The 16193-nt window shown below is 38.6% G+C and overlaps 1 protein-coding gene across 7 annotated transcripts in view; it reads left to right on the top strand.

Annotated features, from left to right (window-relative positions):
• The window catches only part of GRIK1 (glutamate ionotropic receptor kainate type subunit 1), a 178038-nt gene that overhangs the window by 118503 nt on the left and 43342 nt on the right, over positions 1 to 16193 (top strand). For all 7 annotated transcript variants that reach the window (XM_074858159.1, XM_074858160.1, XM_074858156.1 and 4 more), the window contains 3 exons: positions 1846 to 1899; positions 3573 to 3746; positions 7277 to 7420. In XM_074858159.1, the coding sequence (XP_074714260.1) occupies positions 1846 to 1899; positions 3573 to 3746; positions 7277 to 7420 (372 nt within the window). The remainder of the gene's footprint in view (positions 1 to 1845; positions 1900 to 3572; positions 3747 to 7276; positions 7421 to 16193) is intronic.

Here is a 16193-nt window from a genome sequence, read left to right as displayed (position 1 = left end):
GAAGTGCAACGACTTGATGTCAGCTCTTTTCTCTCAAGCTAGAATTAAAACTGTCATGAATCAATAATTTAAATCTGGGTATTTGTATCCTCCTATTTACATTTATTAGTACGATCTTGTGTTCATACTAATGTAACACCATGGACCTACTGTGAACTTCCTGTAGAGGACCAAATAAATTTAGGCATACAGAGGTTTACCAAGGCTTAAACTGCATGTGTATAACCTAGCTGCTGGTCTGTGCCCCATATGAAGTAATTGGGTTATTTCAATACAGTTTCAGCTCTAGAGACCTGCATCATAAAAGTCTCAACCAACACCACCTTCCCATTAGCAGGGACCCTAGACACAGAAATCCAGCGGCTCCAGGGAGCAGAGCAGAGTCCAACCAGGTCAGCTGGGAAACACAACACACAAAAGTTTCCACTGATGCTACCATATATCTTTTTCTCTGCATAAATAGGGAAGAAACATCAGTCTCTAAGGTTGCTAGATTGCTCATTTCTACAGGTAATGAAATAACTCCGAGAAATGGAAGAAGATTAATAAAATAAGAAATAAAAAAGGCAATTTTGACATGCAAAGTCAGTGGAGCATTTCAGTAAAATACTTGCCTTCTGGCTTGATTTTTAGTGGTTGGAAATGGATTGGTTGTTTGTGATTAACACTGAGCTGTTTTTATTATCCACTGCAGCATAGAAGGTTCAGGTTCTTTCCTTTTTTTTTTATGTGAAGAATTGCCATACACAATCACACAACTGATTTTCAGAGGCTTTTGCCATGAAAGAATTTTGGCAAGACAAATCACACTATTTTCCCCTGTCTTTCAAACAGGTATTTGGGTACTGCTAAAAGTGTCCTAAAATACTATTAATAGCAGATGCTTACATTGCTGTGATCAAGACTGAATAACATTTAACCTTTGACTGTGTTACTGTCATGATAATGAATTCTTTAGTAGTTTCCTGGCTCATAATTCCTTCTCCTCTTCACAAGATCCCAGAGAGGACAAAATGCTTGCATTATGGTAACAGCGTGTGTGGACGTGGTGACAAGCATAGGTGTTGCTGGGCTGAAACTTTAGAGCATCCTGTTATATACCATCAGGAGTGTTCTATGTAGGTATTCCCAGTGGCTTTTGGAGAGGGGCTGAGGGAGAAAACACATCCCTCTAAAAGTTTCCTACAACGTGAAGGCTGGGAAGAAAAACTTCATCCTCTTCTGCCCGAGGTGGCCAGTCAGTATGAATTTAAATACCATCCTTACCTTGCAGACCTTCAAAAGGTCTGACTCTGGAAAATTAATCCAGACCAGAAATCCTTTCAAACCCGTTGTTTTGACAACCTCCTGCAGATCTGCATTCCCCAGGTGGAACAAAAGACATTTATAGAAGCTTTCTTCTTTTTGTTTTTCTTGTTTACTTCAGTGAGCACTCATCCAGTGTCTTGTTCTCACATGGTAATGCAGAGTAAAAAAACCTGCACCTAAGCACTTTTCCCTACAAATTCTGTTGTCTGTTAGTAAATTCCTTTTTAACACTTCTAAACTGCAGACTAAGAATGTCACTTTTTAAAAATCAGCTTCTCATTATCACTAGTAATTTTTCTTGTCCTGGAAGTTTTACAATCTTTAATCTCTTTCTGAAGCAGAGGTGATTGATAAAAACATAATTTATATGCATTAGGATATTTTTTACTCCTGAAGAAAAACGTAGGCTTTATTGTAATCAAGTTTTCATGACCTGTAATATACTGTTCCAGATTAACCTATGCTTTTCAAATGACAGTGCAGTACACTGGAAGCATCCAGAGTAAAGTACATTCACCTTTCAATCTCTTTTAACAGATTCTCTCCATGGGAATGATGACTGAATACTACCACTACTTTTTTACAACACTGGTAAGGAACACTAAAGATTTGGGAGAGAATTTTCTCTGTTGCAGAAAAGACAAATAAAAATTTCCACTTTTTCTAGGAGATCTTTGTTACCAATATTCAAGGAAACCCCTGGAGAATAAGTACTAACACTCCTTAGTAATATCAGTACTCACAATTTTGTAAGGAAGATGTTTTGCAGTATCTGTGGGGCTGGCTAACACTTTAATACAATGAAATTAATTTCAGTATTGTGTTTAAGGAGGAGCTGTGGGTACAGGTGGATCAGAGTGAAACAAAATAATGAATGAACGGCTTTGAAATGGAGCTGAGGTCAGGCACTGTGGGTGGTGCGGTTGATCACTAAAATGTTTAATTTATTTATAAAAACACAAAATCACATATGTATAACACCACTTGGGAAATTTTATATTAAAAGAAAACCCTTAAACTTTCTTTTATGGTAAAAATCTATAAATACTTATTTCAGTGCATTTTTCCTTTATTTTAACTTACATGCTATGTATAAATATAACTCAATCCATGCTTAAGGTCCATTTGCATTGTAGACTAGAAAGATAGCAAAGAGCCAATACTGCTAGAACAGTCCTAGAGGGCTGTGTTATATCATGTCCATCAGCTTATTCTTTATTTCCTTTCCATATAAAATTTTATGTGGAAGTGAAAAATCATTTTGAATCCAATAGTCAATTTATTAATCAGAAAAGACTCTCTAGCTGTTAGGAATTTGAAGCAGTAGCTTGAAATAGTTCTCTTTGAGCCCATTTTAACATCAAGTTTTATACAATAAACAATACAATAAACAATCTAACATAAAATGTTAACCACCACCACCAATATGCATGAGACAGTATAAAGCACATATTAGAACAAGCAGTAAGCGGTGCTGGTGGTATCTCGGCATTGTGTTATTGTAAATTTTATGGTTACTGTGGTATTAAACCATGACCAACACATTTTTCATTTCACTGGCCTGCCGAGATCAGCAAGAAGTTGTTTTGAAAAACAGCCTTCAGGCTTTGAGAAACAGTTATCATATTTCCACTGCCTGATAAATACAGCTGTGGAGTGTGCCACACAATTATATCACTTAGAATACCCATTATTTTCCTGCCCTGTAAACATCGAGCACTGAAGCGCATGGACTTACTGTGCACTGGCCTGACATGTCCTTTAGACATACTGGCAACAAGTCACCTGAAGGAGGCAAGGCAGGAGAAAAATGGGATTCATAAGTAGTAAAAGTTTATTGCTCTTGACATCTCTTGGAATTTTCCTTCTCCGAGTTGAGAAATAAACTTGACATTGGCCAGCTAATTCCTCATGTTGGTTTGTCAGAGCTGTAACACTGTTAGAGAACTGCTATAAATTAAAATTAGATACTGCTGTGCAGGTTGGATGCAAAATAATGTTGTTGCGGGGAACTGATTTTTACGTTCCAAAAAGCAGATATGTGGTTTGTCATAAATTTCACATAGCTTTGGTTTATTCAGATTTATAACTGAAGTGGTCATGACTAGGCTTTGAGGGCAAGCAGAGTGTTCACAGGGAAAAAAATTCAGCACTTGAGCTTTGGATTGAAAATCAGATACAATTTTGGCCTAACCATACCTTGTGAACATTTTTCTTTAAAAATACTACATCTGGTTTTGTTTGTTTTCTTAACGGTGATTTAGGATCTATTTGCATTAGACCTGGAACCCTACAGATACAGTGGTGTAAATATGACAGGGTTTCGCCTGCTCAACATCGAGAACCCGCAAGTTTCGTCGGTCATTGAGAAATGGTCAATGGAGCGTCTGCAGGCGCCACCGAAACCAGAGACTGGCCTCCTCGATGGCATGATGACAGTAAGTGAACAACCACAGCGATGCAGGGAGTCTACAGCACACTTTACAATGCTCTTCTAGCAGATATGAACCAATCCCATTACTGCTTTATTTCACAATGCAAATGCTGAAACTGCATCCCCAAAACAGACTTCCTTCTACACAGAAGTGCATTTCCCCATGGACCAATGTTGAACTCATCTGTGTGACAAACCACTCCTGGGCAGCTCTAGCGATGAGTGAGAATTCTCCATCATGGTGCCTTCCAGCTAACATCATTCATCCTATTGTTGTCAAATGTATATACTGCTGCCTCATTTCTCTAATAATGTTCTGCATGGAGTGAAGAACATAACAGGAAATAAAAACTTTCAGAGCAGGTATACAATTTATAACCTGCAGGGAAAGATATTGTACATGTGGACAGGTAATAGCATTTTTAAATTGGAAAAGTGCCCTTTCTCTTCATTTCCATCATCTACAGCAACTCCAGCTTTTAAGATATAATTTAAAGATAAATGAAAGGTATCATCAAGCCAGGAAATTAGGATTTCCTCCCTACCACTCCACCAAGAAGTAAAGGAAAGAATAGGAACAGTTACATGGACAGCATGACTCAATACAGTTTTGCGGGTGAAGGGTTGCCATGTTTTTGCAATATAAGATAATGTATCTTATGTATTGAGTGGAGTTTAAAGTGATATGAAATAGACTTTATTGCAGATGGTTGCAGGGAAAATTTTGAAACATCCTAACATCCTAAAGAGAAATGAGTTATGTGTCCTATCTCTAGCATTTCAAAAAAGTATTGCTTGTTTGGGCAGTACCATTGTGCTCACTCACATGCAAAGCAGGGGAGAAAGCCGTACCTGGGAAATTCTGATGTGAATATACAAGATCTAAGAGGGTAACTATTCACACATAGCTATTCACCTGCATTCACCCAACTGTAAAACTAGGAAAAACAAAGTTCTTACTAGACTCTTACGCTCTCCTTTGTATCTCTGACTCTTACCCTGTTCTTTGCATCTCTATAATCTCTTAGTGTCCCTGATGCTCGGAAACAACATGAGCACCAAGGAAAGCATCTTCCTAGTTGTCTGTGACCATTTAAATATTCATAGCAAGTTCTCCTTATTCAGTTTGATGGAGAGCTGCAATATTGCTATATTTCATTAGACAATAAGGCTGTGACAAGCTGCGCTATATAAGGAGATCTGGATTATATGTCCTATTGTTAACTCAGGATTTCTCCCTTCTGATTCATGCTATATTGTTTGCTCTGATGTCAACTTGTGGGAAGTCAGCAGGGCATGACTAAGACAGTTTTGAGTTCACATCCCACTTTATGCCCAAACAGCACCCAGAGGCATAGTTGTTCTAATGAGATCTTTGGGTTTCTTTGCAATAATTTAAATAGAATACAAAAATCAGAAAAGCAAGTTCCGGGACTAAATCTTAGTCCCTTTCTTCTTATGCACAAGTACAGACATCAATATAAGGTGGTTTGCTTCAGAAAATAGGATGACCTTTTGTTCCTCCATGCAACCCCAAGCCCTAAAGCAGAACAACAGTGAGGGGAGAAATAAAAGTCTAAGGGAGGTAATATAACAGTTGCTGCGTGGCAGGGTGGATGAGTAACAAGTTACACATGCATGAAATTCAAACAGCAAAGTCTGGCAATGCTGCCAACATGCAAATGCTGTGGAATGCACCATGTTATCAAGTAAAAGCATTGGTGGTTCCAGATTGGAATGCAAAGTGAAGTCCACCGAAATATTTTCACCAAGTATCTCCAGAGTTTCTAGGCCTGGGACACAGGCAGTCTGGGACTCCAGTGCTCAAGTAAAATTCGATCCTGAATCCCCCAGTCTAATGTAAAAACCAATCTGAAGTCTATTGACATTGATGGGAATCTTTCCATTGATTTTGAAGGATTTTGGATCAGGCCTTTAGTCTCTGGGTCCGCTTGGAACAAGTATCTCGTTTAAGTCACTCAACACTAAGAACAGCTGTTATTGTCTTCTCCTGCTTGCCTCACAATTTATAATGTTTTCAATTTGCTCTGATTGTGGGAGCATTGTTTTGGGCAGATCCTGACAACTGCGTCAAGATCGATTCCTCATCTGCAGTATACTAAGATTAGCTGATAAATTCAGATCACATTTGATTGCCAGCAAAAACCTCCACTGCTGATAAGACCGATGCTGTTGTAATTTACTTAGGTAAATGAAACAGACAAAGAATCAAATCTATTAATTTCCCAAAGGAATTGCACAAGAAAGGTATAAAAAATGGATTAGCTTTGCGGTTCATATAGATGAGTGCAGTTTCCCATCTGCAGAGTTAGTACTTTATTTTAAGGCCCCTACTTAATTATTCAGTAGCTTTACAAGAAAGATAAGCATGTAATTTTCACAGCATCCCTGTGCATTAAGGAAAACATGGCCATTCCCACCTCACACATGAGAGTACTGAAGCACAGCGAAGGTGAAGGTGAGATTTTTCTAAAACTTCCCAATGATAAAGGGTGATGATGTGTGATCTCAGTTTGAGGCTTACTGGGCATATTTTTAAACCAATACATCTATTCTCAAAAGAAACACAGATGTACAACCAGCATCCAGTAATTTTAGTAATATTTAAGTGTCTAAGGGCTGTATTCATCTGTCCTGTCTTAGACAACTACAAGTTAAATGTATAAGTCCAACTTAATCATCAAAAAAGGCTGCTCAGAAGGAGAGTTCACCTCTCTCTAAGACAGCAAGGGAGGCATGGCAGGGGAACAGCCCTGGCCAAATCTCACTGGGGCCATTTCACACATTTGTGCCAAAAGCCGAGATCCTTGATGGCAGTAGACACTTGGAGATGGTAGATACCTGTCTGGTGGGATACCTTCCAGGTGCTCAGTGGGATTGATTTCCCTGGCAAGCAGGCCCTGCCTACACCTTGGGGAAGAAAACAATCCCACAAGTGCCATGAGAGGAGTGGCAATGGGGAGCTAGCATGGGCCTCACTTGGGCAGCCCTCCCACATGCTCCCGTGCCATGTCACTGTGCCACACCAACCTGTAGGCTGAGCAGAGACTGGCTTGAGCACCTGCATGGTGCTTTCGAATGACACACCTTGAGGTTCTGAGAATCTTTGGCAAATCCCATGAGGAATCTATAGAAGGCTGGGTACTGCAAAGTGCTTGGCCCTAAGACATGCCTGGAGGATGGGACCTGGACTGCTGTATCATCTCAGACTTCTTAAAACTCCTCTCCATGCCACAGAGCTACCTGCGTGCTCCTTCCTACACTGGACCCACATTCCTCTCTCTTCCTGTAGCTATACAATGTACATTTTTTCCCAATGCTCAACTGAAAATACTCTGAAATCAATATGAGTGGCAAAATAATGGATTTTTTTGCACCTCAGATTTCAGAGGAAAGCTCAGTAGTGGCCTTTTCCATAACAGTAGCCCGAGGGAACAGTTCTTAATGAAGAAAAGCAAGGACCGGGCACAAAGGTGTATATTAATTAAAGCCTTTCTATTTTTTTTCATGCAGACTGAAGCAGCTCTGATGTACGATGCTGTTTACATGGTAGCAGTGGCCTCCCAGCGTGCCTCCCAAATGGCTGTAAGCTCCCTACAGTGCCACAGACACAAGCCGTGGCGTTTTGGACCCAGATTCATGAATCTGATAAAAGAGGCAAGTGTAGACCATCTGCTTATGGTCAGCATAATCTTTCCTTTCTTTACAGCACTGGCTTGTGTTGTTTCTTCCTGCTTTTTGTCATATGCTATGCTCTGGTTTCTGGCACTCAGATCCCCAGGTCTTCCTCACCTTCCTAGCAGAGAAACATTGATTTACAGACAGAAGTCTGTGGTCTGCATTCTGGTGGAGACTTTATTTGGTCTTTGAAAAAAAGAAACTGCTAAACCGTAGGTGTGATAAAATCTCAGACTAACACACCATAAGACTGCCCGTATTTTCTGCTCGGTTAATGTTATAGTTATGTTGTTATGGTTGTATATAATCTCTAAAAATATGCAATAACTAACAACAGCCATTCTAGAAATTGAAAGAAAACCAAGTCTGTAGCTCTGTCCTTGTTTCACCACTTAATTTCAATTGTTTTGCAGATTGTTTGATCAGTAATCAATATCCAGAAAATATTTCAGCCAGTATTTCTGAAGTAGTAAATTGCTTCATGAAGTTATGCACTATCTCTCTTGTTAAGAATGCATCACTGAGCTAGCTTGATCCACAGATGTTCTAAAAAATACACATTTTAGCTGAAATGCCTTCACTCTTCCAAAAGTTCAGTTTTTATTATGAAATTCAAATGGAAGCTTGCGGAAAAGAAAATTGAAAATTATGAGGAGTTTCCTATGCATATTTCATATTTTCCCCCAGTTCTTGTCCATGACAGTATGATTCCTACCAAAGCCACATTCATTAGCACTTGTGTAGGTGGAACAGGACCTGTAGGCTGAGGTACAAGGTACGTGGTAGCAGCACATTGGGGCATACACCTGAATCCAGAAATATAGTAGGAGCAAACTGAAAGACAAGACATGTGGTGGTTACAGAACATGTAGAAGAGCTGTCATCACCTTCTCCAAACCTTTCTAAGTAAATTTTTTAGCACTAACATAGGCACTATTTGACATGGTGATTCACCTACACAGATAGCATTGAAAGTTACTGAAACAGTACTCTCTACACAGGGTGTTTTATGAATTTTAAGGGTTCCTTGTAAAATTCTCTCTTTGAGAGTACAAAGAAAAGAGTTACCCCAGTACTCAGGGACCTGACTTAAGAATTAAGGAACCTTTAAGATATTTTCCTTACTGCAACACAGTCATAGGAACACCCAGAGGAGTCAGGGAAGCAGCACTGGTAAAGATCACTTCTCTCACACTGACATCAGCCATGCTGCATCCAGATCCCCCACTGGGGAGGAGGTGGGAAGGCTGTAGCAGGAACAGTAAAAGGCAGAAGAAAATTGTCTCAGGACTGTCTGTAATAAAGATGAACTTCTTTCCTCCCTTCTGATTTGATCTAAGTGGGAACCTTTGCTCTTCTACTTCTCAACCTCAAACTAAATGAGGTAGCATTGCTACTCATACCATTTCTGGTGTGTTATAAGAATAATTATAATGAAATTGAAAGTTAGCAAAAGACTTTGTATCAGTGAACACACCTGCATAATTCTACAGCGGTGACCTACTTATTTTAGGTGATGGTAAATATATATCATAAATGTCCTGAATCCGAAGCCAGAAGTACTTTGACCAAGAGTACCAGACATACCGCAGCAGGTCCAATTCAAAGCTTAAACAGTTATGTAGTTCATATTTATTATATACAGCTAGCTTCTCTTGCATGGAGTGAGATATGTGAACTAATTACTGATTGCTTTGCAGATAGTGCCTTTCATGGTCAGTGAAACACTGATTTAAATACTCCAAGAGACTTACCTTCCTGTTTCTGTTGTAGCCAAAAAAGATGGTTGTTAAAAGTAGAGGATAAAGTTTAATAAGACAGTATTACATCTCCCATAAAGGCTATAACAGGTGTTGAGAACTAAATAGCAAATATGTTTGGACCTCCCCAGTTCATTTAGGATCTGGTTTGCTCAACAAGGTAGATGAACTTTATAAATTAGGAATCAAGTGAATAGGTATGGAGAAAAAAAAGTCAAGCAGGCAGAATAATAGTTTGGGCCCACATAAATACAATTTACTATTTTGTGATTGATACTGACAGTCTGTGAAGGCATTTTACAGACTGGTCTGAAGACAAATATTCTGTCCTGCAGGCTAAATAAACAACTTTCAGACAAAGAGGTTGCCTGCAATGAGTCCTGCAGGTGCTAGAGCTTAGCAAGTACTTCAATGGCTCCATGGTGGTTTTTGCATTTTATTTTAGTGATAGTAAGAACTGTAGTCATCTCATTTGCTTTGTGGGCCAATGCTGTAAAATGCCAGGCTGATGGTAATAGAAAGGACCTCAGAACCTGCTTGGACACGAGCGGAGGTTAAGGTGGAAAGGCTTTGACTTGTATGGCAGCTCAAAGGCTGCTTCTCTCTTCACTCAGCAGATGACAAATTAATTTTTTTCAGCCTCTCACTGTCCTTTTGGGAAGGCAAGGTTCAGGTCATATGTGGTCCTCAGATACACACAAGTTAGCTTCTTCTTGAAAGCAACTGGAAAGTGGACATCCTAGGGCAAAATATTGCCTTTTGATTCATGGTGATCTAAATGTATGCACATTGGGGTCAGTTTCTGAATTTTCCGAGTACATGAAAACAAAAGATGGCTAGTTTAATGTGAGAATACTCTTCTCTCAACCTTAGGACTTCAGGTAACTGTATGAGGTAACAGCAGTAGCAGATCCACTACCTATTTTCCTTAATGACCAAGATCTGAGGTGCTACCAGCAAGTCTATAGGAGAAAAGCACTAGCAAAAATGTCTGTGGCTGCAGAATAATCAATTACAGCAACAAAAAGAGTAATCTTCTATACTCTGAAGATATCATGAGCTAATACTGATTGTAGGAAGCGTTTGGAAATCTGCAGAGAAAAGCAAGCCTGACAAAAACCCCCCAGCCCTGAGGATAGCTTTGAGGTCAGAGAAGTCATCAGCTAGTTCCCGCAAAGGATGATATTACATAAAATACACTGTCTGGGATCAAGACTTTTCTACAATAACTCATTAAGATCTTTTTAATGAAAAGTAAATCCTTGTCAGAAGATTTTCTCTCTCAGTGACCGAATGTCATTCATATCTAAATGATATTTTAATCTTTTAGCCCTTATGGAAGCATTTGCAGGGAGTACATCTTACCAGTGTCCAGAAAGAAAAAGGTCATTGTCTCCAGAGAGGGAATAGGGAGAGAAAGAATGATTCCACCTTTCCTAAAAGGAAAATATATGTAAACATGAAACAGCTGTCTATAGCTGAATGATCAAATTCCCTGGTCACATCCCCTTTAAAGCACGAGATAAGCCCCAAAATAATGATTGTCTGTTACTCAATTATCATCTAAATGAGTGTGAGCTTCCCTCACTCAAATCCAGTAACAATTAAAAGAACAAATGCATAGAGAAGTATTTCAGAAGATAGAGATGCAGACTTTATCTTGGGTGACTTTATTAAATCCCCTCAAACAGAATCACACACACACAAATCTCAAAGTTTAAAAGATATCTGAAGCATTTACATCTGCATTTCAGCTTATGTTGTTTTTTTGACAAGATACGTTTCAAGGACGTCTAGTTAGTAGAGACCAGAAGTGAGAGCAATCCATCTAGATATTTCATCGAGTAATTGAATACAGCCTTCCTTTCATAGTGTGGCTTTAAAAGCTCTGAAGAATCCTCTGAGCTGAGCCAATTCTTTGTGTAAGCTAATGTAACAACCACAGAAAACAACAAGGTAAGTGGACTTGGTCATTCAGGCTCTATCATGTCCGTAAAACTTTCAAGCTTCTGTCTCAACTTATTTGTAATAATTCTTCTGAGTGAAGATGTCTCAGCTAGACTGGAAAGCCAACCTTGTTTAAATGCCTTCAAGCTCAGGAAACTCCTTAGAATTTATAAAGGATTTTCCAGCCCTCTGCTAGCTGATTCTCATTTCCACAAGTAATAAATGGTGTGCCTCATAGAATATCTCCAGCCTGCAAGACAAGGATTATTAAAATTAAATCCTTGAAGAAGTCTGCTTAAATTCTCACATCATTTTTCATTGTTAAAGATTTAAAATGAGACCTTAATTTAGCTTGTTCGTATACAGGAAGAATACAATAAATGTTGAACAGTTTTTAAAGCATCTAGCACTGTGTGACTCTAGTCTGTGGATGACACTCTGCTTCAAGAGTAAAAATTAAAAAAAGAAGACACATCCAGTCCTTCCCTGTACAAGACAACAGCAACTGGATCAGCATCAAGAAATGAAATTATGCAGCAAGTCTATCTTTATTATCTTAGGTTGTTATTTTGCCTGCTTTTTGAAACCATGATGATGATTCAGTGCGGTACACTGTGTTCTGGTTACATTGACTATAAATGTTTTTATTTCATGTTTCGTCTTTACAAAAAGAAAAGAAAAATGGCCCATTATCTTATATGCATAAGAATGTAATTCCTGGAATCTTTTCTTCCAAACTCAAGACATTTAAGCAAATGATACATAGCCTTGTTTTGTGAAGAAAGAGGCCTCTCCATCAACCTAATTAGGGAGACTGGGAAACAAGGAGGTGTTATAATTTCCAGTCACCAAAAAAGAGCTGGGAAGTCCTGCACCACAGGAAAAAAGTTTTGACAATCCTCTGAGCTGAACCACTTCTTTGTGTATACTAATGACCATAGAAAACAACACGATGAGTGGACTTGGTCATACAGGAACTACTATGACTGTATATCTCTCAAGCCTCTGGCTTGAGTTATTTGTAATAACTCTTCTGAGTGAAGATGATTCAGTGCATTAGTCACTTGCTAGACCATACTTACCTCCAAAACCAACTGCATGTCTGCCTTACCTGTGCTGAAAGTGTACAAATGATTTAGAAATTCCTGTCTATCCTCAGGTATCTGCTATATACATGCTTGTTCTAGACCTGGTTGATCTACAATGAGAAAGTAGTAGATTTCTCTGTTTTCTCACATTTTTAGCGCTGCTTGCAGCTCTCAGATTTTTTTTTTTCAGCACATAAATATTTAAAAGTTTATATCCTTTAAATCTCTGGACTGTTTGATGTTTAGCCAGCACTTTAGATGGATGGCAAGTTCCTACTCTCTCATTCTGATTCACCAGTGCAGGTGAGATCCTGCCAGTTTGTTTTTCTCTTGGTACAGAAGAAGGAAACACCCATCCTCAGGACTGCTAGATTTCCTGGAAAGCTCTGGTGCAGGGAACAGAAGACAGAACTAATGAGTTAACAGCACAACCACATCCAGATTGATTTTGTCCAAATTTGATGAGCTGACTAACATTTTGAGAAAGGGACAGGAATGCACAAAGTCTTGATTAACTGGTATCAAATCACAGGATGTAATTTTCAGGAGATTCTTGGTAACAAGTAACTAAATCTAAAACAAACCTAGAACATCATTGGAAGAAGAAGGAACAGAAGATTTTTTTATTACAGGAAAAGTACGAATGTAAAATAAAACAGAAGAGAAACAATCCATCTGGGGATACATTCATCAATATTTTTTTTGTTAAAATTGGCAGCATCTCCAAACAAAGGAGCACAAAACATCTTGTAAGAGTACAGAACACTTCTTTTGTTTCTTGGTCTTTTATTACTACCAAATTCAACATGTAAGGATATTTTCATGGGACTAAAAATCTGAAGAGTGGAACAAAAAAAGAAGTGAGCAATACAAGACTCTGCATGTCAGAAGACCCAAGAACTCACCATCTCCCCTGCTGACTGAGGAAGGATCTGTATGTCAGTCACTCAGTCTTTCTGCTGTACAGAAATCTCTATCCAGACGACCGGGCAAAGATGACAATATTTCAGCTCCAGAACATAAAATAGCATCTATTTTGCTGCATCTTTGTCATTGTGTTTTACTGTTGAGTCAATTACAGCATTTATAAATACTGTCTGCAGCTGTTCTCTGGACTCTGATGCTGCAATATTTACTTAATTCAAAGAAAAGCAGTTATTTACTTTAGTAGGACTTCTCTCACCAGATAATTTGATATTAGGATTTGATCCACTCTCATTAAAACAAATATTTTTCTTTATTTTTTAAAAACTTACTTCTTGTCCATGAAGTAATGTATGCATTTCTGATATAAGCTTATTACTGTCTGTTAGTTTGAACTGAAAACTCTTAATTAAAAGAGCAGACAAAACAACTGCTAGACTTGCATCCCATGATGATTTATTAGGACATAAAGGTCAGCTTTCCAAGAAGATAATGTATAGCTGAGGTTGATGCCAATAGGGATTTCTATTCTGAAATAAAATTTCAAGTGGAAAATGACTTAATTTATGGAATGATCTATACACAGATTGCAAAATAATGGTCCTAGAACTTGCATACTAAGAATAAATATGAATTGAATTGATAAAAAAATTATCTGCAAGGTTTTGGCACTGCGATATCTAATATCAAAACAAGAGATCTGACAAAAAGATTATATATATTTTCTTCCATTCCTATTTTATTTTCTTAAATATTACCTGGAAAGTAGATTTGTTTATAAAAAATGAGAAATAATTACTATAAAATGATTTTATCTGAATATATGGAGAATATTTTGATATTTGTTATACAAAACCATTTTTCAGAACATATTTTATATGACCTGGCCTACTAAAAGTGCTCATCATTTGCTCCACACTGATATTTTGATTTAGTGTTAGTACATGGCCTAAACTGGATGATACTTGTACAGGAAAAGCTCCCAGAAGCCCTAGTCACATCACCACTGAGCTATTCGCTATGCACAGTCTTTGCTCCAAAGAGCTTATAACTGTTAAATGCAGATGATTTAGGTTTCAGAGCAGCGTACTCTCATTGAAGCAATCTGTTCCTCAACAACACAACCTCCTACTCATCCATTCACAGATTTGGCAGCACTTGCATCCCATTATCTCAGGTGGAAATGACACAGTCCTTTGCACCACATGAAACCCCCACAGGCTCCTTGTCATCCCTCTTGTTCAGTGGGTCGATGTCACTGTAATAGGACAACATCTCAGCTGGGGAGGACATTTCCCACTCAACATGATGGGTGGGAATGCCAGAGCTTTGGCTTTGGCTCCTGGCTCTGCCACAGACTCTATGCAGTCGTGAGCAAATCACTTCAGGACAGCTCCAAAACCTGTGCTGTGGTTACCTGATAAGGCAAAACTGGTCATTGCTTGGAAGTCACTTCCAACAGGCTGACATGATTAGGCTGTTCACCATCCATGCTTGTAGCTACCACACCACTCTAAAACAAAAGCAGCAGGACCTAAAATCTATGTGAAGAAGTCCTGTACCTGGAAATGCTGTGATTCCCCTCTGTGAAAGGTGAATGACAGCTTTTGTCTAGTTAGTATATTTAGTCGGTTAGCTGTGTGGAACAGGATTTCTCTACATACTGTCTCGCCTATGCAAGCAGTATCTGTTACAATGGGATCCCAATCACTGTTAACACAGTAGGTTAAAGTTATGGTTTCCAAGTTCCTAACCAAGAGTAATCCCACCCAGACACTTCAGTCATGTTCGTGTATGGTAAGATAGACTCTGCTCTTACTAGGAAGAATAACTGCCAAAGTTTGACCTTCCCTTCCGATTCTTCACACCCACTCCCTCCTCTCTGGTATTGATATAAAGCAATCTGGTAGGTCTAAGCTTTAAAGGAACTCAAAGGCTTTTCAAACATATGCTCTGAAATGAATCCACCTAAGCCATCATCCTCAAGTATTCAGGGTTCATTTGTCAAATTTGTCACACCAAAAACCTTTCATTCGACTATCCCTGATTGTCATTAAGCTTAATCAGTGCTCTGAAAATGAGTGCTATTGAGCGGCTCACAGAACAGAACAGCCTGTGACATTCTAAAAAATCCTCTTTCCCTGTCTACCCACCATTTCTCTCTCTTTCAAGCAAGTGTGTGCTCAGTCTTACAACAGCTGCCTAAACCTCTTACTAAGAACAAGCCTCCTCTTTTCCATTCCAGTGCTGTTTAGTAAAAGCCCAGGACTCTTCAAGTCATGGACCTCTTACAAGTAAAGAGACTATGAAGCATCATGATTTTCAGTGGGGTAGATAAAACTCTGTAATGAAAAATGCTGAAATTCTTTTTATTACATCTGTTATGCTAGGTTTGGACCAGAATAATGGAAAAGTCATACACTAACTCACTATATTCCATAATCCTTGAGGATCTCTTTTAATAAGAGGATTAATTGTAAGAGCTGATAAATTGATGTGTGGCTCAGAGCACATTATGACTTCCACTGTAACTAGAAGCAATATCACTCTCACTTAAACGTATCAACTGTCTCTGCAATTCTAATAAAGCATGAAGTATCTCTTCCAAAAGGAAAGAAAACCAAAAGAAAATTAAAGTAAACTTTCACTTGGTCATTACCATTTTGGTTAGTATATGGTGGTATTGTTATTTACAGTGTTGGAAGATTTTGCTGTAGAAAAGTGATCTGTGGTATTCTGAGCATGTGACCACAGTAGGTTTAGGTATGCCTATGTTTTATAAATTTTTCAGATATCTGATTTTGTAGCAAAGAAGAAAATGTTTGGAGTGGGGGAAAAAAAAAAAAGATAAAAAGAGCTCACTCTCCTCACTCTCTGTCTTGTCCCTTGCCATCAAGCAACACAATTGATATTCTCTGTATATGTGTATTAATCATTGTCAATAATTCTGTAACTATCAGAGTTCTGCTCTGTTAATAAGTCTAAGGCCCAGTGGAGGAGACATTGTTGCCCACCTCGGCATTTGGATGTCAG

Source organism: Strix uralensis, chromosome 2, assembly GCF_047716275.1.
Source record: "Strix uralensis isolate ZFMK-TIS-50842 chromosome 2, bStrUra1, whole genome shotgun sequence".
Classification (NCBI taxonomy): Eukaryota; Metazoa; Chordata; class Aves; order Strigiformes; family Strigidae; genus Strix; species Strix uralensis.
Note: the sequence above shows the minus strand (reverse complement) of the source record. Positions and strands in the feature narration are given on the sequence as shown.